Source organism: Mustelus asterias, chromosome 3 (assembly GCF_964213995.1).
Source record: "Mustelus asterias chromosome 3, sMusAst1.hap1.1, whole genome shotgun sequence".
Classification (NCBI taxonomy): domain Eukaryota; kingdom Metazoa; phylum Chordata; class Chondrichthyes; order Carcharhiniformes; family Triakidae; genus Mustelus; species Mustelus asterias.
The window spans coordinates 118,561,190-118,586,112 of record NC_135803.1 but is presented as its reverse complement, the minus strand read 5'-3'; the positions used below and the strand labels follow the sequence as shown (position 1 = coordinate 118,586,112).

The window sequence follows — 24,923 nt, the reverse complement described above, 5'->3', positions numbered from 1 at the left end:
GGCTGCATCAGGTTTCGCACTCTCTTACAACTAGTCCCAGGATATCTTCCCCACACAGTCAACAAAAACTTAGTTCAACATCTCCCCATAAATATCCTTTTCACCTTCAATTTCATTGTCCTCAGCACCTCTTCAAAGTGAACTTTTCCAAAATACAAAAAACTTTCAAAATTTCTTACTACCGCTAATTTTGGGTCAAATAAAATTTAATAACTTTCCCTTTTTACTTATGAAAACTTTAAGTTGTAAAAATTCCTAACTTCCCTTTGAAATTTAACAGCTGGAAAGCATAGTCCTATCTATCTCCTAATGCAATTTTTAAAAAATAGAAACTAACCTACATACTTATAAATCCACATCCCCATGACCTTTTATTACAAATGTATGCATTTAGCACCTTTATCTCTTTTATCTCTCAACTCTCCCAGACAAGTTGTCTCTATTAACCTTTCTCCAGCTTAATTAAGTCATTTACATTCACAAACACCAAGCACACACACCCTTCTTTACAGAACATAATATTCCCCCCCAAATATTAAAAAAATCATATCCATCCTCACACTTGCAATCTTTCAAATAGCAGCCTCGCCTTGAATCATTTCACCCATTGTGCATTTCACAAGGTTTTGGGTGTGTTTGTCTTTGCCATCCATTGTTTCAATAACGATTACTTTGCATTTTAATGACTCTTCCGAAAACAGTTACTGAATTTAATGGGTATCTGGATTATAGGAAGTGCCTCGCTCGTCACACTCCCAAGAATGATTTGCTGGTTTCACACCTTCACCTTGCAATGTGGCCGTGTATTTTTAAGCATTTTGCTGTCTCAATTCAAATTGCAAAATTTCCTGTAAGTTGAAAGTTAACAAATTATATTTTCAAAAATAAAGGGACTTTGCAATAATGTTTCATGGTACTGTTAATGTCTCTTTCGCAAATGGGCAAAAGAACAGAAAATCATTGGGAAAAGATGAAGAGAAACATTTATGATACAGAAATAGTTTGTAACCCTAAGAGGCCAAGAGCTCTACTTGCCAAAAAGACAGCTATGGAAAACTAAAGAGGTAAGAGACGACATAGAACTAAAAAAAATACAAAAATACAGAAAAAAACACAGATGGGGAAGAAGAGCCAAAGGTGACAAAGCAGAAAGAAAGATTTGAAGCAAGAAAACATACCAGCAAAGGATATCAAACTCAGCACAAAATGAGGGTGATCCAGAGAAATGTGGATCCTTTGAAAACTGATGATGGTGATATTGTCATTAAAAGAATTACAGAGCTATGGAAAAAAAGCAAAATTGGATTCATTGAACCAGTCTGCCAAAAAGCCTGCACAAGCACAATGGATCAAGGAGTCACTTTGTGTGCATATCCATGCCAGACTCACTCTGTTCATTCCCTATTCTAAACCAATTTCGTCAGTAAACTGGTCAATTTGAACTCATTACAGAAATCCCTACTTCATGTTTAAACAGTAATCTTTTGAGCAGAATTTTGTCAAGTTCTTTTCGGGTGTCAAAAGTATACTGTGTCATACTGCTACCTGCAGTCCACTTCAAAGATCAGCATCTTTGATTGGGAATGGAAGAAAAAGAGAAAAATTGCTGAGAGAAAAAAAATCCTGGAAAACCTTTAAAGGGTTGTAAATATTTCAAGGCATCCAATTTTGATTACAACAGATGGCAACCATGTAGATGGATCCCCTTTTTCCAATGGCTAGGCAAAAAATTCAAGATGTTTTTAACCACTGTACATAATTTCATAATAAGTAACTCAACTAACAAGGGAACTTTAAGGAAGAAGCACTCGAGCGTCTTAAAGTGCCTCTCTTGGGAACAAAAACCTGCTCTCATTTACTTTTCAAACGCATCCATCGTTGAAAGTATTTTATTCATATTTGGAAGATACATGATGCTACAGGAATTAGCCACAGGAACAGATTTGTATTCACTTGCTTGTACAGAGATAGTTGGTTTCACAATTATTTAAAACACTGTAAACATGTAACGAGCCACAAAAGGATGAAATGACAGTATGACTTTGACAGTCATTATCTAACCTGATGTAAATCAGTTTGACAAAAAAGAAAATAAATGGTGACAAGAGAAACAAAACTGTTTGAAATCTAAGTTTTAATCTAGGATTGTGTGCCCACTGCAACAATACCAACAGTACAACAAATTCACATGCTAATTTCTGGGCATCTCCAGACTGAGCTGGGTGCAGGTTTACTACCATGGCAATGTTGAAGTTTAAGGCTTTTAAGACAGCACCAATTTGCTTAAGTATAAGGTCTGTTGCTGTAAAAGCAGTGGTGCTGTTTTAATCAATTTGACATTAAGGCAATGGTGAAACTCTCTAGCAATAACTGAAGAATTACAAAGATGTTCAAGAAATATTTTGTGATTATTCAAATTTCACAGATCTAAAAAGCTCTTATTTTTCATAGAAATTCCACATTAATCATTGACATTAATATGCAGGGACTGTCTGAAGTAAGCACATATTTCAATTCATTTGTAAAAAGTACACAACATTTACCCTTATCTATAAATCCATCCCTGAAGTACAATTTGTATAAATGTATTGGTAGTTATTTATGTTTTTCCAGTCATTGTGTGAAATATAAAATTCTAAAATTAGTGGAAACCCATGATTGGGGATTACAGTATAAAGAATATCATTGATTCAAAACTTCCTTCAATTGGCTATTTTGGAGCCATGCTGGCAACTGCCTTCTGAGCTGCTTCTTCCAGGTTGCTGGCAGAAGTGATTGGCAGTCCACTCTCATCCAGGATGCGCTTGGCTTCATTAACATTGGTTCCTAGAAACAGAAGGGGAACAGACAGTGATGAATGACAGATTAAAATTTCATCAGTCTGAACCAATAGACTCTGCAATTTAAAGTAATGCCCGGATGGGAATTGCATTTATGTAAGATAAACAAAATATATTGATTTGCTAACTAGCTAAGTTACTAAAAGAAACTGATCCGCACTTCTTTCTATCATGCTTCAGAAAATTAGATTGTATGCTGATTCATACTGCGCTGTGCAAAAATATATGTTAAATGTAAGTTGGGGTTGAGGAGCATGTTGCCTGCAACACTCAAATTCTGGGCCCACAAAAACTTGGCCCCAAATAAATTTTTACCCCAACATCTCACGTCTTCCAATATGATCTGGGACTATTATCATCTCTACAAAGAAGAGCAATGGAGACTGGAATGAGGTAAGTGCCTGGCTTTTAGGGTGGAAAGGATTGGGCTTCCTAGCGAGATTGGGTCAGGGGGAGGATTGTGGAGGCCAGGCTTTGAGGACCAAAGAGGGGAGATTACATTTTGGAGGTGGGGAAGGTACCCCTGATGCGCACAGGACCCCAATCCCCCCCCCACCCCACACACAATTGATGTACCCCTGCCTTTTCAAAAAGGCCATTTGCATTTTGGCCCACCTGCCACTGCTGTGTTTCATGGCAGCAGAGATAGATTGAAGCTTTTAATTGTCACTTAACTGGCAGTTAAGGATCTCAGTAGACGGCTTAGTGTACACCTTACCCAGCTCCAGGTCAGAGATGGGGGCAGGAAGGAGATGGGCTGGCCACCCTTCATATTTTATGTGCCTCTCCCATCCCTCACAGAAAACATGTCTGGTTTGGGGAGATAGGTCAGTAAAATTCAGCTCAATATTTAGGGCTTTCAAAGATGTCAAGGTGCCAATATTGGTGTAACTTCATTTTTTCTATTTGCCAATACAGTGTTAATACAGCACTACAATAAATTACATTTTGATGAATCAGACATCAAGAAAACAAACTTTTACCCCTTCACCATAAACTGAATTGTTGAGTGAGAGAACCTGTTCAGCAAGATGGAGGAGATTGTTCAGGTCTCTGTTCGAGGAAGAAGCAAAGAACTCTCAGGCCATTCTGGTGAGGAATGCAGGTGTAGAGGGATTGGACATCCATAGTGAAGAAGAGGCAGTTTGGGACAGGGATCTGGAAGTTGTTGATATGGCGTAGGGCATCAGAGGAATCGTGGATGTAGGTGGGAAGGGTCTGGACAAGAGGAGAGAGAATGGGGTCAAGATAAGAGGAAATGAGTTCAGTGGGGTAGGAACAGGCTGACACGATGGGCCTAGCGGGGCAGACCTGTTTGTGGATTTTGGGAAGGAGGTAGAAGCGGGCAGTTTGGGGTTGGGAGACTGAGGCTGGAGGCTGTGGAGGGAAGATCTCCAGAGGAGATTAGATCAGTGACAGTGCTGGAAACAGTGACTTGATGTTTGGTGGTTGGGTCATGGAGGAAGCGTCCGAGAGTTGGCACTCAACCTCTGCGAGGTAGAGGTCAGTACGCCAGAGAACACCAGCATCACCCTTGTTGGTGGGTTTGATGACAAAGTCAGGGTTGGACCTGAGAGAGCGAAGTGCAGCAAGTTCAGAAGGAGACAGGTTATAGTGGGTGAGAGGAGCTGAGAAACTGAGACAGCTGATGTCACGCCGATAGTTCGCAATAAAAAGATCAAGAGCTGGTAAGGGGCCAGAAGGAGGGGTCCAGGTGGAAGGAGTATGAAGGTGGGTGAAAGGATCTGCTGAATGGGGGGAAGGACTCCTGCCCAAAGAACTGAGCACGGAGATGAAGGCGGCGGAAGAAGAATTCAGCATCATGTCAAGATAAAAGCAAAATACTGGGGATGCTGGAATCTGAAACAAAAGCAGAAAATGCTGGAAAGTCTGAAAAACACTGGCTCGTCATTTCAACTGCAGGAAGTTGAACACCTTGCCTTCTGCATGTCACTTCTATGCAGTTGTAAATCTGAAGGCACACACTGCTCTTCGCAGGTAACTTAATTGGGGAAAGGAACTTAATTATGGCTGGATTACTTTTTAATGAGCATATGTGACATGCAAAAGGGCATCCTGATATTTTCCATCAGAAAACTCAACCCGCCTTCAGGTTTCCCTGATCTAAATAGTTTAGTTCCATTCCACTGTCAGGAAGTCAATTTTTTGCCTCCGACTCAATTAAGTTTCCCCTCCTGCCATTCTTCCCACTCCCATGAGCAGCGTAAGATTCCGCCCTCCATTTTGTTATGCAACAGCTCATTACATTTTGCACAGATTTTTAAACTGAGTCCCTAACTTCAGATTTGTGAATGTTTCTGTATTTATTTACTTTGTAAAACATTATTTTTGCTTCAATATGTTGATATAAATTTTCTGCAATTTGGTACTCTTCTTTTTTTAGGAATTAGCAATCAGGGAGTGCCTCAGTATGTATCGGGGCCCCAGGACTCTGAAGAAATGGGGCGGCACGGTAGCATAGTAGGGCGGCACGGTAGCATAGTGGTTAGCACTGTTGCTTCACAGCTCCAGGGTCCCGGGTTCGATTCCCGGCTCGGGTCACTGTCTGTGTGGAGTTTGCACATTCTCCTCGTGTCTGCGTGGGTTTCCTCCGGGTGCTCCGGTTTCCTCCCACAGTCCAAAGATGTGCGGTTTAGGTTGATTGGCCAGGTTAAAAAAAAAAAATTGCCCCTTAGAGTCCTGGGATGCGTAGGTTAGAGGGATTAGTGGGTAAAATATGTGGGGGTAGGGCCTGGGTGGGATTGTGGTCGGTGCAGACTCGATGGGCCGAATGGCCTCCTTCTGCACTGTAGGGATTCTATGATTTCTATGAAATGGAATGGATGTGCTTCAGGAACTGTATGACATGGAAAAGGTAAGTTTAGTTTTTTAAAAATTCCTGCAGAGTCTGGAGGAACAGACTCCTAACGGCTGCGACTGAACCCTTTCCTGTTACTTACCTAACAGCTGCTGATAGTGGGGTTAGTAGCCTGAAATTCATCTGCTGAAATGTAGATGAGTGATAGGCACTAATAACTGACATAGAACATCAACATGAATTCTGAGACCCAATTTTAGTCTTGCCTTGGACTTCTTAGTTAGGGAATGTGCTGCCTGCATAACATAGTTTCTGGACCCCAAAACAGGCACAGACAAATTTCAATCCCAAGGTATTCCTTCATCTCTCTCCTCACTCTCACATAGAGCTGTATATACCATAATTTTCAATTTCTCAATCTTTAAGATTTTTGGAGATAGTTCTTGCCAAAGATGTGCCAATTTCAGTGTATTGTTTCTATTTGCATCAGTAGAGTTAAACACAGTACTGTAGTAAATCATTATGCTTGGAAAAATCAGGCAAATAAATTTTTGTCCCTTCATTATAAAATTGAGTACGCATTTCCATCAGCAAGAGCCACATTTTTGAGTAATAGGGTTCTAAAATATATTTCTTTCATCACATAGGCAAAGCGAACCTGTGCACTTTCACAAGGAAGCCTTTAACAAAGTGCAATAAGTTTATCTTGGGGTAAAAGGTCAGTCCAACGTTTGAGCCTTTGGGTATAAATGCATACTTGTACTCCAAAAGAACACCACTCAGAACATAAAGAGCAAAAGAAAAAATGTCTGTAAATCATGAAAGACATTCATAAAGAATGTCACTGTTGTCGAAGTCTCAAGTGGCTCACAAAAGACAAATATACACTTGGATAAGGTACGGTTAATCAATGGACAAGTCAACAGTCAATCCCAGTCTACAGGCTGGTATTCTTTCAGTAAAGAAGCAGGCTTACTGAACCAAGTCAGATTTAGTATTTTGGCTGATACTCTGACTACCTGGTTAACTACAAGGCATTGTCACGACTTTAGAATAATTGTTCAAAAGTAGGTGGTGTAGCAAAGTGAAGTTTTTGGGACTTCAAAGCTTCATTCATGCAGGACAGTGAAGCTTTGAAGAAATTGGCTGCTGGGGAGAGAGGATTATGGTTGAGGAAAGCCAAACAAAGAGGCAAAAGGGACTTCAAAGTCCAGTAAAATGAACAAGTTTTAAAACACTGCTACAATCATTGTTGGAAACATTTGGGGGAATTTATTTCTAGTTTCAGCACAACGTATTTTGTTTCCATATACCTAACTCCATGAGCGAGAAAAGCATTAACATTCACAACAGTGATCCAAAGGCTCTTTCCACTTGAAGCGCTTTTGCTATTAACCTTTGATCTTGCATTAGGTTTTTTTAAAAAGGAATTTCCACAATATTGCTGTTGGGCTGGCAGAAAGGTCAGTATCACTTCAGGAAAAAAAACCTTTGCATTTTTAGGTGTGTCCTTGCTGTTGTCATATTTAGGTTTGGGGGTTTTAGTACAGCTTTATGAATAATACTTAGAAATAAAGCCACAACAGTTTAATTTTATTACTGATGAGATCTAATAAAATCACAACATTTTAATTTTATTATTGATGAGATCAATCTCTTAAAGGAGATCACATTCTTCTTGCAGATCTATGGTATTAAAGCGATCCTATAAATTAGTTTAGATTAGGGAATGAATCACATTCCGCTGCTTTAGGTTATTATGTACTTGGGTCATCAACCAACCAACTTCCATACCTTAAGTTGAATATTAATAACATTCCTTGTAATATTTCTTATGGTATCAAAGCTGTAATTAGTGAAATCGTTGGATTGCCTGAAAGTCATGTGATATTGGAGTGACAAAGACAGCAGACTATGTCACTCTAAGTCTGGAATCATGCCAATGGAATCAGAGAATTAGATTACTAAACCACCATGAATCTGAATTTGGTATCCAAACAAGATTTACATTATATTTCCCCAAGATTAAAATCTCATAGTGCAGTTTGAATAATCAACATATAAAGAGAGGATAACAAAACTCTAAGAGGGTGATCTGCAAAGAGAAAATTGCTGAGTGAATTCAGACTACATGAACAAAAAGCAAGATGGAAAAATATAAGATTTGAGGTTGTAGCCTGGGGAAAGATGATGTAACTGGTCAGACCAAGAAAGAATGCAGGGAAATAAAGTGGTAGAAATTCATTGCACTAGATTGTTATTAATTGGCTATTGCAAAGGAAAACAACTTTTATACAGCAATAGCACTTTCCATTAACTCAGGATGGCCTGTAACATTTTACAACCATTGAGCAACTTCTGAAAATGTGATGACGTTGTTGTAACGTAGGAAACATAGCAGCAAAATTGCATGTCACAAAGCCCACAAACATCACTCAGATAATGGCCAGATAATTTGAGAGATGTTGTTTGAGGGATAAATATTAGCCAGGATGTTAGCAGATCCCTGCTCTTTTTCAGAGTTTGGGATCTTTTACATCCATTTGACAGGGCTTTAACTTAATGGGTCATCTGAAAGTTGGCACCTCTGACAGTGCAGCACTTCCTTAATATTGCATTGAAATAGTAGTGGATTACATGCTTCAGTCCCTGGGGAACCCGCAGGCTTCTGACTTGGAGGTGAAAGTGCTACCACAGAGTGAAGGCGGACACCATATGGTATGCACAACCTAAAAAGAGATGATGAGAGAAAGGTATAAAAATACAAAAGTCTTTGTAATCTTTTTGTGGCATGCTTTAAAAATTCTGCAAAACTTAGTAAGATGTTAATCCAATCACGGTTAACAATAACCTGCTTACAATGGACAAGTAAATATTTTATGCAAATAAAATTATTGATCTGGATTTGCAACCCCACATAGGCTGTGTCAATGCTAATTGTTCTGCTCATCATGCATTGTAGACTCAGTTCTCCTTGGTCTTTACTTCACTAGTTGATAGATTTATGCCTCAATTAGGGCTGGACTAACAGAAGTGGAAAGAGGCTAAAGATCAAACCTTTCAGAGACTGAAGGCACAATCTCAGAGATGACATTACATTACATTAAGCATTACATCAACAAACCTGCCTTGTGTGCATCAGTGACTAAGGAGCTTCAATGATCTCTACCCGTATTGGATTGTCAGATGCAATCTTTCTATGCACCACTAGTACCAGCATCACAAGACCCTTTTAGCCATGGTCAGAAACTAAGGCAATCTTTAAAAAAAAGCAGCAGTGTGACTACTTTGAAAAGGTATTTCATGTCAGTATGCTGAATAAGCATTGATCTAATTAACTTTTTGGGGCTGTGTGATGAGGAGGTGCAGATTTGGCTCCTCCTAACCTTGAGAAAGGGGCAAGAAAAGGCAGGTTTATAAAGTAAAATCCTGAAGATTCTGGAGGGGGGGGGGGGGGGGGTGGGGGGGGGGGGAGGAGGAGAGAAAGAAACAAAGAGACAGAGAAAGCACTGTTTCAGTTGCTAACTTTTATCATTGTTACTGATTATGCGCAATCCAGAAGCGCATTTGAAGTTATGCCTTGAAGTTGAAGACCCTCTTGTCCAGTGATAACCTGAGCTTAATAAACACAGTAAGAAGTTTAACAACACCAGGTTAAAGTCCAACAGGTTTATTTGGTAGCAAAAGCCACACTAATTGGGATTAAGGTGTGGCTTTTGCTACCAAATAAACCTGTTGGACTTTAACCTGGTGTTGTTAAACTTCTTACTGTGTTTACCTCAGTCCAACGCCGGCATCTCCACATCTTAATAAACACAACAGGCTAATCTAGATGTTTTCTATTCTGGAATGAACAGCACCATATATGTGGATATCATAGCAGCAAGCACATGACCATCCAAGCACAAAACTAGCAGAATTTCAATAGTTACATCCTCCCCCACAAGTGGCACAATTAGACAGAGCTGCTGAGCTGATAATAGCTCAGACTCGCAGTATAAAGAGGACCAAAACATAATGATTAATAATGCATGCATGAAAATCTTTCATTTGCATACATACTTGTCACATCACTCAAAAACATCTCATAGCAATACACTTCAGACATACAATGAATTATTCTGAAATGCAGCAATTTTTCTTACACAGGTGAAGCAAGCTCACACAAACTGCAATGAGCTGAAGGGTTGATTAATCTGTTCTTGATGTTGTGGGCTGAGGCATGAATGTTGTTTAAAACACTGAGAAACTCTCTGTCGTTCTTTGATTAGTGTTGAGAGTTTTTAATATCTACTTGCACCATTGACATTGAGGTACAATCTCAGTTTGCATCCAACAGTACAATATCTCCTTGATACTTTGGAGTGTATTTGAACTCAGAGTATCTTATTGGTTTACTTAGCTTGGTTTAAGCATAAATAGACCAACTTCTGTCTTTGTTCAACTCAAGAAAACCTGTCTGATTGGTGCTCTTATGATCCCAATACGTTAACAGTCAAGTTCTCATTGAATTGGCAAGTGTAATCTATTTAAAACACAATAACCTGTTGCAGTCAAACTAGGAGGAAGAGGAAAGCCATTCATGTGGTTGTAACAGAAATTTGGGGTCTTGACATCCAGGTTAAATCCACAGACAAATGAGAGAAATTGGAAGTGAGGGACCAAATTGATCCCTAAGAGTAATTTAAAAACTCCAATACAAGGTGGCACAGTGGTTAGCACTGCTGCCTCACAGTGCCAGGAACCCGGGTTAGTGCTCAGGTCAATGTCTGTGCGGAGTCTGCACATGCTCCGTGTCTGCATGGGTTTCCTCTGGGTCCTCCGGTTTCCTCCCACAGTCCAAATTCTCTCTGTGTACCTGAACAGGTGCTGGAGTCTGGTGACTTGGGAATTCTCACAGTAACTTCATTGAAGTGTTAATGTAAGCCTACTTGTGACACTAATAATAAATAAAAATAATACAGGTTTTCTTATGGTTTACAGTTCTAGAAATTACATTACAAGCCAGTACCATCCTAGAACAAAATGAGTTAACTTGGGACAGTTTAGAAGCCCATCTATACAAGAGTTAAAGATTTAAAGGTATTTAAAGATAGATTTTCGACCAAAAGCTGGGAAATCTAAAATCCTAAAACTTGTGGCCAACCATTTTGAAATTGAACTCGAAGAACCAGAGACAGGCATAGGATCTGAAATCAACTAGCAAGCCTTAGCAAAACTACAGCTAGAACAATGGAGACTAGAGCTGGAATACCAGGAAAGGAAGAGAGAGAGAGACAAGAATGAAAGTAGGAGGGGAAATTCCAGTTAAAACAACTTGAACCGGGAAGACCACTGTACCCAGTTAAGGCACTCCTAGTGAGGAAAATGCCGCGAGCTCAGATCCAAGTTCTAAGCTCTTAAAGATCTCCCAGTTGATACCAATCAGCCTCCCATCCATTGACACTGTCTACACTTTCCGCTGCCTCGAAAAACTGCAGCCAGCATAATCAAGGACCCTACACATCCCAGACATACTCTCTTCCATCTTCTTCCATTGGGAAAAAGATAGAGGACATGTACCAATCGACTCAAAAGCAGCTTCTTTCCTGCTGCCATCTGACTTTTGAATGGACCTACCTCACATTAAGTTGATCTTTCTTTACACCCTAGCTATGACTGTAACACTACATTCTGCACCCTTTCCTTTTCTTCCCTATGTACAGTGTGCATTGTCTGTAAAGTGCGCAAGAAACAATACTTCTCACGGTATACCAATACATGTGACAATAAAAAATCAAATTGAAATCAATGTTTGATGAAGGAGATGTGGAAGCATTTTTCATCTCATTTGAGAAGCTTGCAAAACAGCTGAAGTGGCCAGTGAGAGATGAACTCTGTCACTGCAAAGCAAGTTAACAGGAAAGGCCCATGAGGTTTATTTCTTACAGTTTGATGAGAGTTTGTCAAATTATGAGATGATCAAGACTGCTAGCTTAAGTACATACAAGCTGGCGATGGAAACATATGGCCAAAAGTCTGAACTCTCCAAAGATAGTCCAAACAAACTTACATCAAAAGGGTTAAGTAACTTGTTTTCGAACGGTGGATATAGGTGCGCATTACAGTCCACAGTGTTGAAAAAGACCAAGGTCGAGCCTGCTGAATTCAAAGTGACTAAGGCAGGGCCAGGGAAAAGCAAAATGGCTGAAATAGGAACAGCAGGGGTTAAAGGGAATGCACCCCAAGTATGGCTAGCAGTCACCTTCTTCCAAGATTTAAACAGGGACCAGAGAAGTGTCCAAGCAGACAAACAGACAATTAGCGAGATGCCACACGCAGTCCAGCCGGAGCTCGATAACCACTTTAGGCAATAGTGTCCCAGAGGACATGGACAGATTAGGGGAACTATCCATTTGACCTCTTCTCACATAGCAATGTCCTTAGCAGCCCAGTTACACCTTGTTCAACAAGGTGTCACTGTTTCCAGGGTTTTTACCCTAGAGACTAACAGCATAAGGCATGTTCTTGTCAGAAGAGAAATTTCTGCTTTATTCCTGGGGCTGAAGGAAAAAGTAAGATAATACACCTTAAAAGGAACACTACTTGTGGAAGCTATAAGTAACATACCAGTGAAGTCAGTGTGGAATTACTTATTGGTGGATTAAACGGATAAGTCCAATTCTCAAAAATCACCAAACCCAACAACTTAGTTTCCTAACCCACCGAAGGCAAGGTGCAGGAGGCAAATGCAGGCACCTTACTAGGAGTTAAAAAACAGGTTACAATCCACAACCACCCTTGAAAATAGATTTATCAATATGCCCAAAACAGAACAATTAGACCCACGGGTTGTGAAAGTGGCCATTGAAGTGTTAAAAGCTGACAGTCAGGCATTTGTATATTAAAGCAGTTCTGTTCAGCATCTTGTGGGAGTTGACGCAGAAGGTTTAAACATAATGAAACTAAGTTGCTTTATTAAACCCAAGGAAACTTTCGGATTGGTTGTTTAATGAACACAGTGTGCAAACAATTACGTATTCACTGAATTGGCAAGTATAACCTTAAAAAACAAAATAATCCCGATGTGGTCAAACACGTGGAGGGAAAAGAGGTGAGCCATTGAACACTTCCTCACTCGGTCAGAACAATGTCCTTAACAACCTAGTTATACTTCATTCAACAAAGTGCAACTATGTCCAGGGTTTTTATCCTAGAAATTAACAGCATAACAGGGCATATTCTTATCAGGTCAGTCATTTCTGCTTTATTGCAGTCTGAGGGAACTTCAACAGGGACCTTATGGAAAAGCTCAGAATCATTAACAGCAACCTCTGGATCTCTATTTATCGGTGCATGACGTCAGTCTAGAAAATTTCAGAGTAGCAACGTCAGCAAAGTCTGGTGATTCCACCATCTTTACTAGCACAAAATGTAAACTATTAATTCAGAATCAGCCAACAGCATTGGAGATTGTCCTTCAATTGATTCAGAATGAGATGATCATGTAAAAGATGGCAATAACAAAACGTCTGAAAAAAGACGGCTCTCATTGTCAATAGATTGTTTCACTTATTGTAATTTATTGGGATAATTTCCATATCACACTAATCAAGAGCCTATCAGTTAACTGCCCTTCTCATCTACCTTTCCAACTTGTGTTAAAGTGTGGCCATCAATATTCCCTCAAGAGTGTGTGCACACATTTCTGGCTAGCTGTGTAGTACTCAGGAATATACCAGGCAGGGAATAAACAGGCTGTGAACAAGAAATATTCCCATTTAGATGTGCATATGCATGGTCACAAGTCAATCTTAAAGGGACTGGTCATGTATAGCAAATAGAATTAGAGGGAAAAATGTCACGTGCCTATTATTCACGGGTAAGCCTGAGTGAGTGAGTGTTGCCAGACATTTTTTACATTCATTGATGGCATGTGTGGGTCACTGGCTAGGCCACTATTTATTTCCCATCTCCAGTTGCCCTGGAAAAGCTGGTGGTGAGCTGTCTTCTTGAACCGCTGCAGTCTGTGTGGTGTAGATATGCCCACAGTACTGTTAGGGAGGGTGGGGGGGGGTTCCCAGGATTTTGACCCAGGGACAGTGAAGGAACAGCGATATATTTCCAAGCCAGGATGGTGAGTGACTTGCAGGTGACTTTCCAGCTGGTGGTGTTCCCATGTGTCTGCTTACCTTGTCCTTCTAGATGGTAGCAGTCATAGGTTTGGAAGGTGCTGTTTAAGGAGTCTTGGTGAGTGCATCTCGCAGATGGTACACACTGCTGCCACCACCATTGGTGGTGGAGGGAGTGAATGTTTGTGGATGGAGTGTCAATCAAGTGGGCTGCTTTGTCCTGGTTGGTGTCAAGCTTTGAGTGTTGTTAGACTTGCACTTATCCAGGAAACTGGAGAGTATTTCATCACATTCGTGACTTGTGCTTTGTAGATGGTGGATAGGCTTTGGAGAGTCAGGAAGTGAGTTACTTGTGGTATGATTCCTAGCCTCTGACCTGCTCTTTAAGCCACAGTATTTATATGGTTAGTTCAGTTCATTTTCTGGTCAATGGTAATCTCCAGGATGTTGATTGTGGGGCACTCAGTGAATGAGTGTTAAGGAACGATGGTTTGATTCTCTCTTGTTGGAGATGATCACTGAATGACACCTGTGTTGCATGAATGTTACTTGCCACTTGTCAGCCCAAGCCTGGTTATTGTCCAAGTCTTGCTGCATCTGGATATGAATTGCTTCAGTATGAGGAATTACGAATGATGCTGATCATTCAATCAGCAGCGAACATCCCCACTTCTGACTTTACAATGGAAGGTCATTGATGAAGCAGCTGAAGATGGTTGCATCTAGGACACTACCCTGGGGAACTCCTGCACTGATGTCCTGAGATGATTGACCTCCAACAACCTCAACCACCTTCCCTTCTGCAGATGTCTATCTGGATGAGAACATTTCCTGTCAGGAATCCCTTGTTTTTGGCTTTAAAATCACAGTGATTTGATTTAAGAGCAACTCGGGCCAAAAGCAAAACATCACAGATATTGGAATTCTGAAATAAACAAGGAAAATGCTAGAAATACACAGCAGTTCAGCTGGCATCTGTGGGAAGAGAAACAGTTAAAATATCTGGTCAGGTTTTGAAGAAGGACCATCAACCTCTCTCTCCAAAAATGCTATTTTTAAGTATAAGTTTTAAGTTTATTTATTATTGTCACAAGTAGGCTGACATTAACACTGCAGTGAAGTTACTGTGAAAATCCCCTTTCCGACTATGACCAGTATTCTCTTTTTATTTATTGTTAAAGTGGTGCTATAGTTTGACAATTTATAATCTGCTAATGAGGACCATTTGGTGTAAGTGTAGGGCAAACACGTTGAAAACCAGTGTCAAAGCATCCTGAACACGTACAAAACTCTTTAAAAAGCACAAGAGTACTGCTTCAACATCTTATTATCACTTGATTACCTAAGGTAGAGCCGGATAGTCATGAATATTAATTTTGTTGACAGGCGTTGACTGTACATCACCAGTTATTTAGTGCAGGATGAAAGGCTACATTAATCTGCTGCTACCTCAGGTTGCCTGAAATTCATGCTTGAATGCAGTACACTCAATAAATTAATGCATGAAGTGTTTTGACAAACCAGGGTTAGTTTTTTGGAATCCACATAAATCAAAATTGTCAACACTTTTTAAGACACTTTGTTTCAGACTACAATTTTGTAACATGTCAAAGCAGAACAAAATCAACACAATTCAACAAAATCATATCTTTACCCAATCAGTTTTTAATCAATCCTGTCGATATATATCGCCCTACTGGACTTATGCAAGAGAAATGCTAACTAAACAAAGCTTACAGACTGGACTAATGTTAGTGTTGAGCAATACTCATATACTTGCTCAGGGTTTTTTGTCTCAATTTCTTTAAATATTTAACTAGGTCCTCTTTCCTAAATGGGAAAAATAAAATCACACAACTTTACAAAAAAAAAAATCAATCATCATCAACCATATTACAGAAAGATCTGTGGAGTAAGAAGTATTTTTAAGATGCTACCATTAACCTTCTGGCACTTGGTGGCGGCAAAGAACTGTGAACTGAGTTTCATGCTCAGTCTGAAATGCAAATAGAGAGCACCTTGGCTTGATTTCAAAGTGTCACCTCTCAAAAGCTTGAATCTGTGGGTTTTGCCATTATCCAGCTGTCCCTGTTGCACAGGTCAGCACAGCTATGTTCATGGAGGTGTAGCACAATTTTTTGTAATATCATGATACTGTTAGCATTGAGTGTGGCTGACTTTCTGAAGTTGAACAGCAAAAATGCACATTATTTCCGAATCAGACCTTTCCCATCACTTTCTGCAGCAGACTGTTATAATTCTCTTAACCGAGACAGGGGGGAAAACATCAAGCTGAGGAGGGGGCAGAACTGAAGCAACTGTCATTGACTTTGATTTACCATGTTGTATATAGCTGCCCACTTTGCTCATTAACATCCCACACATTATTAATTGCAAATTTTGATATTAAACTGAGTCTTATTTTAAACAACTTTCTCTCAGAAAAAATGTTTTTAGGTTTTAATAGGACAAGTCTTCATTCACCCTAAGTCCTTTGGTTTAATCATTTAGCAGACATTAGTAAATGCTCAAATAATCGAACCACATTAATTACAACAGTAAGTTACATAATTCATCTGGCTGATTTGGCACCAATAACATGGAATTTCAAATTCCTAAAATTGAGCAAGTTTGGAGAGAAGTAGCCTCAGACTAAACCACAGCTGCAGTCAAACATTGGTAGATTGATTCCAAGCTTTTATCGGTGCTATTTAAAATAGCAAACTGCATAATAAACTCACACACTAGGTGGTGTGACAGGCCAATTCAGGGAAACTCACTAATTCTCTCCTTGCTTACAAGGGAGAATGGATTGGTCTTCCTGTACTGTTAGTGTTGAAGTGATTTGGTGAATGGCCTAAAGGTGCCTGACTCTTTAAATCACCAGTCAGATGTATAATTTCTGTTAATTCTTTCTCAGCCAGGTCACAAATGGACAAAATTATAAAAACAGGCAATTCATCTCTCTAATTCTACAGTAAGCACAAATATTTCAGAAGCTAAAGATCACTGCACACATTTGCTCCCAAGTGGAAGGAACTAAAGGGAAAATTGATGTTCATGCTTACAAAAGGTTATTAGAGTGCTATCCAATAAGAAAAGGATATTTATGTCTGAATTAAGAGTCAAGACAAATCTATTTACATTTTCCCTTTGTCTTATAAAAAGAAAAATTAGGATGGGGGGAATGGAGAGTTTTGTGCGTAACTGCAAGTGAGGCAAACAATACCATGTTTCATATCAAACAACCCCATTTTCCACACAAGACTGGAAAGTATATTTTTAACTACGCTCAGTTATGCTGTGTTCTAATAGATTAAAAAGTCACAGGGACGCAACTGTCTTAGTGATTGATTAAAGGGTATCCTGGCTTCTACCAGACTTGCATACACGTCAACCCTACTCTCACCTTTGTCAGCAATCACTGGCTAAGGACACAAACTGCTTTACTTGCTTTATCGTGTCTCCTTCCATTGGCACTTTCTCCTGAGCGACTGCTAATTTCTAGCTCATTCACACCCACATTCAGTTTTGTACTTAGTATCAAAAAGACTGAGCTTCTGAGTCTCTTTGATGAAATGAGTGATTGCTTGCAAGAAGCTGGAAAATACAATGCTCATAGATAATATGAGTCAATAAGCACCAGATCTTTGAGCAGTAACAACTCTGACACTAAAATTGTCCATCAATTGCCTCATAATGGGATCCATAACAATGTTAACAGTGTCGGTAATAGTACTCAACCCTGATGTACACTTGTCTGATGAAAGCCAGTATGAACATGTATCCTCAATCAGTTCACACAAATTTGACAGAAGTCTCAATATTTAATCAAGAGCAATAATGCAAGCAAAGAGCATTTTCCTTGAACTGGCATATTAGAAAAGGCTTCAGCTATTGGTATATTTAACTACTTTGTAGATGATTAAGATTTTAGTTGTATTCAAGATATGTGCAGGTTCAACACATCAGAGATTAAGTGGTTAAATTATGAGATACTGCACAGAAAGGATAAATGTTATCAGGCTATAGGCAACTGAATTCTGTACATATAAGTTTGCAACATTTGAATATCTCACGCTGATGGGTTTTATATAGCCCTTTAAAAGACTTGTCCTTTGTGTTGGTGAAGTCTGCACTAGGGAGTGATTACCAGAAGACCAGGCACAGACAATCGTAACTATAGAGGCTAACATGGGGATTGGGATGGTGCTGCCTCAACCCCACCTCCAGTAACAATATCAGGATTGCAACTGATGCGAGGTGGTGCACCTACAAATCAAAAGGAAAAAACTTTTGCCAAAGAATTCCATTTTCAGACGAATGTCACTTCGCAACCGTAAACTTTCTTATTACAGGCATGTCCAGGCATAGCAAGAATAGAACAATTTAACAGGAAGCAAAAAAAACAAAATAGGTCAACATAATGTTGTATAGTTTTCAAACTTGAGAGGGAGTGGAAAATTGGTGGTATTAACACAAAAAGGTGCCGGAGACCTTCACACGTTCTGCAAAATGAGGCAATATGGGCAAGAAAAATGGGCATCCTGCCCAAAGAGAATTTCTGGAATGTACGCCAAGTTCACTTAATTATACTCATGCCTTTGACAGTTACTACTGATGGTAAAATCTTTCACCATTCAAAAAAACAAATATAATGAAATGGAATAAGCTTTGTGGATCAAATGCTTCCCCCCCCTGACAAAAGTAATAATTCCTCCTCTTGCTCAGTTTTCAATTTTCCTTTTTCTTTACACATGTGCCAGCTCCAGCAGTTCCTACTTGCTGTCATCGAAGCATAAGGAGGTCATTCTACCCACAGTATTTGTGCCAGCTCCGTCTTGTTCTCTTCCTAAATTGCTTTATTTTCTTTTGTTGACGATTTGTCCACTTGGTCTTTGCTTCAAATATTCCTTGTAGCAAAGCACTCTGTGTTCTATTAACTTCTAAGCATAAAACGATTCCTCCAATTATTTCTTCACTTACTGAAAAAATTAAATTCACCATCTCTCATCACTAACTTTCCTAATCAGAGGAAAAAGATTATATTCACACCATGAAATTCCTTCATAATTTTCAAAAATTTTAATAAATCACATGCACTTCTCTACTCCAGTAGAAATAGTCCCTCTCAAATCTTCCTTTATTGTGCTGTTTATTCTCATTAGTATCATCGTGCTGAATCCATGCTATAACTCTATGGCTTTGTCATTCTAAATGGGGTCCTCAAAACTTTACACACTACTTTAAATGTCACCTTATCATTTCTCTGTTCAAATTTATTATCCCATTATTCATTATTTTTGAAATCCATGCGGTTGGTGATATGGGTTTTAAAATCACTTAACTTGACCATACCTGCTATACCCTTACCTGTCGCTAATTCTGCAGTGGCAGGTTGCAGTTTGTGTGCTGTGTTCCATCTTGGAAAGGCAAACAACTTCTTTGTAATATCCAAATCAAGATCCCACATTACAGTTGGGAGCCTGATTCAAATTTAACAGTTGCTGGCCCAGTTTCCAAGGGCTCAGAAAAGCTGGCAGTTAAATTGAGCTGGGAGCAGCTGGCTGCAGAAGGAAAGTGGTTTTTTATGCCACTCCAAGTGTGCCAGAAGGAGCAGGTGTGCTCCCTCCACCATTCAAGCAAATCTTCTGCTGATCACAGCTTCTCCTTTCTGGCCTGCGATTTGCCAACTCACCCCAAAGACAGTCACAAGATAGGGCCCTGCGATCTGTCAACTCCTCCAAACTCTCAAGTCTGAGCTGATTGCCCTGCAATCTGTCTCTCCCCATGAACCCATGATCCCATAACTCCTACCCTGTGATCTACCTCCCTGAAACTCATAATTCCAAGCCCCCTGCCCTGTAATCTTCCAAGCCCACCTTCAACTCAAAATGGCCCAACCATCTACTTCCATCTGCCCCTGAATCCGTCATCCTGGGAATCTTGCCCATCTTTTGTCCTACCACTGCTGAATCAGTAATTAGGAGCCCCTGCCCCGCAATCCTGTCCCTCTGCCCTGGAACTCAGGCCTCGTGCTCTACAATCTTCTCTGAACCTGCAATGGCGAGCTTCCTGCCCCTCTACCAACTGACCCCCTATGAACCAGAATTTCCTGCACCGTGACCTGCCGACCCTCCTCAAATCTGCATTGCTCCCTCCCTTCTTCTTTGCCTGCTCCCAACAATGACCTTTCCTGATTGCCAGGGACCATTCTGCCCGCAACTGGTCAGCCTGGTAATCTGGACGACTGGTGTGTGGAAAACATATTTAAAAAATTATGATGCCCTGTTGATAAATTCAGCAAGACTAGCACATTTTTGGAATTTCTTTCGACCTTGAGGTCTCTCTTTTTGTCTGCATCCCTTCAGCCAATTTTTAATCAGTGCATTTTCTTCCGAAATGGAAGATTTCAGCTTCTTTATATTAAATTGCATCTACACTTCGACTGCATTTTACTAACCATCCCGGGATCTTCTAAGTAATTTCAACGTTGCCAAACCCCATTTTTGTGTCATCAGTAAATTTTAATATTGTGCTCCATATGCCCAAGTATTTGAACTCTGAGACACACCACTTCCAGCTTTCTTCAATTGAGAAACAGCCATTAACCCTAACTTTATCTATTAACCACCTTTTATTCCATGCAGGCAAATTTCCTTTTATATTTACATTAATACTTCCATTTAAATGATTATTTGTGACAAGTCTCCTGAAGCTAGTTTTGTCAAATCACTGATGCAAATCCATCTACACCATATCTATTGCATTCTTTTTATGTGCATAATCACTGTAAAAGAAATTCTAAAATTTGATGTAATCCCCTTTTTATCTTAAACATATATCTACATTTTTTTCTCACTTTGCAATGTTCCCCGGTGCTGATTTCTCACTCTGCTAACTTTTTGACCTATTAATTTAGACCAGCCCTCTTCTTTTTCATTGAGTTATACATTTTTCATGCAGCCCTCTTATTTTGACTCCATATAGGAACATAGGGAATAGACCAGTTGGGTCCTCAAGCCAGCTTCACTCACTAGATCATGGATCTTAAGATTGTCCCAATATCAGGTCCCTTGATCAAGCACTGAGTTGCTTTTGAAGGAGGGACCATCCTGTCTCTCTCCTCCGCCCCCCCTCCCCCCAAAGCACTGGGAGATGACAAGCAGCAGCTCGCATAGGTTTACTTGTCATGCATGCCGCATGGTGGCAGGCCCACCCACAGCCAAGTTATTAAGACCATTTGCCCACACTACCTCCATATCCTTCAATATCTTTAACATCTAGAAATCTATCAGTCTGTCTTGAATATACTCAATGGTTGAGCCTCCACACCGCTATGAAGTAGAAAAGTTCAAAGATTCACAACCCTCTGTGTAACAAAATTCTTCTTCATTTCAGTGTTAGATGGTCCACCCTCTTATTCCTAGGCAGTGTCCCCCAGGTTCTCGACCTCCCAGACAACAGGAACATCCTTCCTGCATTTACCTTGTCAAACCCTGTAAGAATGTGGTATGCTACAGTGAGATCACCTTTCATTCTTCTGAACTCTAGAGAATATAAGCCCACTCTTTCCTCAAAGGATAATCTCACTATCAGGGATCAGTTGGATGAACTTCATTGCACTCCCTCTAAGGCAAGTTATACTCTTCCTTAGGTAAGGAGACAAAAACTGTACACAATACTCCAGGTGTGGACTCACCAAGGCTCTATACAAGACTTCTTTACTCCTGTACTCAAATCCTTCTGCATTAAAGTCAATATATCATTTGGCTTCCTAATTGTTTGCTGCACTTGCATGTTAGCTTTCAATTACTTATGAACAAGGACACCCAGGTCTCGATATCACTGGATATCAATACTTCTCAATTACTCAACACTTAAGAAGTACTCTGCATTTTTCTTTCTGACCAAAGTGGATAACTTCATATTTCATCTGCCATGTTCTTGCTCAATCACTTAACCAATGTATATCCCTTTGAAGGCTCTTTGCATCCTCTTAACAACTCACTATGTAGTAGTCACCATTTCCTAATTACTCTGTTACTTGCATTTCATGATGTGGAGATGCCGGCGTTGGACTGGGGTAAACACAGTAAGAAGTTTAACAACACCAGGTTAAAGTCCAACAGGTTTATTTGGTAGCATTTGCTACCAAATAAACCTGTTGGCCTTTAACCTGGTGTTGTTAAACTTCTTACTTGCATTTCAGTCAGATCAGCCATTTGTCCCACTTCAATTCTGACAGTAAAGTGCCTTTCCTTGTTGAATTAGAAATATAATCTTCTGCTATTCTAGTGGCGAGTTTTGAGGTAGGGAATGTTTAATTGTGCCAGTGGGTGGCGGGGAAGCACCTCGCTGTCTTCCTGCCTCCACCCGAGTTAAATCCAAGGTGGGAAGGCCAAATTAATGATCACTTAAGGGCCTCATCCTGTTGCCAACGGTATTAACTTGGCTGTGGGTGGGCCTGTCACCATGCGGCATGCATGACAAGTAAACCTATGCGAGCTGCTGCTTGTCATCTCCCAGTGCTTTGGGGGGAGGGGGGGGGGGGGGGGGGGGGGAGGGGAAGAGACAGGATGATCCCTCCTTCAAAAGCAACTCAGAGCTTGATCAAGGTACCTGATATTGGGAAGCGGGGCCTGCTGATGTCCCTGCTGCTGACCCACCCCTCCACCCCGTAACCTCCAACCTGAGAAAGCCTTCCTGTCGTTACTTATCTAGGTCATTCCTAACCCTCCAATGGCTGTAGTTCCAGAAACAATCACCGCCTCCCTTGTGGTGGGCCAATCAGAAGCTGGCAAGTAAAAGAGCTGCCAGCTTCTGACTGGCCTGTAGATCTCAGTAAGCAGCACCTCCACCCTCAAGGCCTGTGACTAGCCTCTCTCTGCCTGATTGGGGAAGGCCTGCAGAAATATGAGCCACAGGAGACAAAACTCGTCTCTTGCTGGCTCTCAAGCCAGCAGGCAAAAACCACCATCACCTCTAAAAGATTCTGCCCTTAATAGGATGCATTCTAAGAACTCTCCCCCACTTTGACCATTAGCTTTATCTCAGACTATATTGAGATAATTAAATCAACCAATATTACCGCCCTATTGTTTTCACATATCTTTATGAATAATCTAAAAATCCGCCCTCTTTTCAACTCTGCTATTTTGTGGCTTATTAGACACATCAAAAACTGTACCATTTCCTTTGGTTCCCTGACTTTGCTGTCACGTCCATGCAATTATACCTGCAGATTTATGAAAAATTGAGTTTTTACCCAGAAAAATAAACTGGAGAATGGACAATCTGTTTTGAAACATGATGGAGTCGAGAGGGTAAGTGACCTTCGTTCTTGTCTACACAGAGCATGGAAAGCAAATGTCCTTTTGGGACATTCCATTGAGAAGACATTAAATTGCAGCAGATCTTTCTTGTGGATTTAACGGTTGCTTTGTCTAAATAGAAACCCTACAGTGCAGAAGGAGGCCATTCGGCCCATCGAGTCTACACCGACCACAATCCCACCCAGGCCCTACCCCCACATATTTTACCCACTAATCCCTCTAACCTACGCATCTCAGGACTCTAAGGGGCAATTTTTAACCCGGCCAATCAACCTAACCCGCACATCTTTGGACTGTGGGAGGAAACTGGAGCACCCGGAGGAAACCCACGCAGACACGAGGAGAATGTGCAAACTCCACACAGACAGTGACCCGAGCCGGGAATCGAACCCAGGACCCTGGAGCTGTGAAGCAGCAGTGCTAACCACTGTGCTACCGTGCCGCCCTTTTTTTTATAAGTTCCTTTTATGGGACGTGCGAGTCATTGGCTTGGCCAGCACTTATTGCTCATCCCTAACCGCTCTCCATTTCAGAGGGCAGTTGAGAGTCAACCACATTACTGTGGGTCTGGAGTCACATGTAGATCAGACCAAGTAAGGAGGGCAGATTTCCTTCCCTAAAGGACATTAGCGAACCAGATGGGTTTTTAAGACATTCCAGGTTTTAACTGAATTCAAAGTTGACCATCTGCAGGATTTGAACCCGGGTCCCCAGATCTTGTTCTGGGTCTCTGGATTACTAGTCCACTGACAATAGCACTGCACCACTCCCTCCCCATACCAGCAGAAACTAAAGTACAATGGCCCCACAAAAATCTTGGCCTTAGAATGGAATTACATAGAATTCACATGGAGATGCAGATGGCTGACACTCAAACCCTATTCTATGTCAATACTTCAGTTGTCAGGGACCATTTTTGTGGATAATGGGAAAATGGAAATGGTCATGTGACAGAAACCAGGTTATAAGGAACATTTATTAACTCACACTTTAGATAGCAGTCAGACATTCAGGCTGGGAGACCAGGAGGCTCAGAGGGAAGAGATCCAGTTCACCAAAGGAAGCATCCTGCCTCGAACCCACTAACAGGCAGAGAAATGGGCTAACCTTTTACCTACCGATTTGAGGAACCAAGATTTTCGATACTGGACCGCACCTCGACTGGAGAAAAGCCAGAAACCCGCTTCTGCAAGTATTAAGCCACTAAATTGATCGCTAGGAACTCCCAACCTCCATTTCTTCAGTGAACCAAAAGGGAATCATCAACTCTGCAACGTTTTCCAAGCTTCCATCTCAAAAGACTTGGAGTGAAAACTTGGACTTTCTAAAGAAAACTGAGTGCATGATATCTCTTTTGTAATGACCTTTGCTTGTGTCTAAGCATGTGTGTGTGCATCAGTGGGTGCTGTTGCAAATACATTTGGGTGCCGAGAAATAAACATTTACTCCATTTTTGTAAAGTCAGGAGAAAAAAGTCTTTGGTCTGTTTTGAAGAGCTAAAGCAATTAAGGTAACAAAACACTCTTTTTCTTTAAAAAACACATCTATCTGTGGACAATTGAGAGGTGGAAGGGGAACCACCCTACCATCTCTCCCTTGTCCGTAACAATACATAGATTTTAGCTCAAAGTAATGCCCTATACAGCCTTTATTTCATATGCAGTTTCTCCTATATTCTTCTATCAATCCAATTTTTCTTAAACTTGTATGCTGTCCAGCTTCACCGCATTTGAACTATTTAATTTATCATGCCATCCATTTTATTTTAAATTCTCCTCTTGTTCTTGTCAATGTTCTTACTTTCAGCAAATACTTTCTA

At 40.5% G+C, this 24,923-nt stretch overlaps 1 protein-coding gene across 1 annotated transcript in view; it reads right to left on the bottom strand.

Annotated features, from left to right (window-relative positions):
* Positions 1 to 2,117: 2,117 nt before the first annotated feature.
* The window catches only part of suclg2 (succinate-CoA ligase GDP-forming subunit beta), a 400,364-nt gene continuing 377,558 nt past the window's right edge, over positions 2,118 to 24,923 (bottom strand). Inside the window, exon 11 of the mRNA XM_078209475.1 lies at positions 2,118 to 2,826. Coding sequence (XP_078065601.1) covers positions 2,711 to 2,826 — 116 coding nt within the window. The 3' untranslated portion in view covers positions 2,118 to 2,710. The remainder of the gene's footprint in view (positions 2,827 to 24,923) is intronic.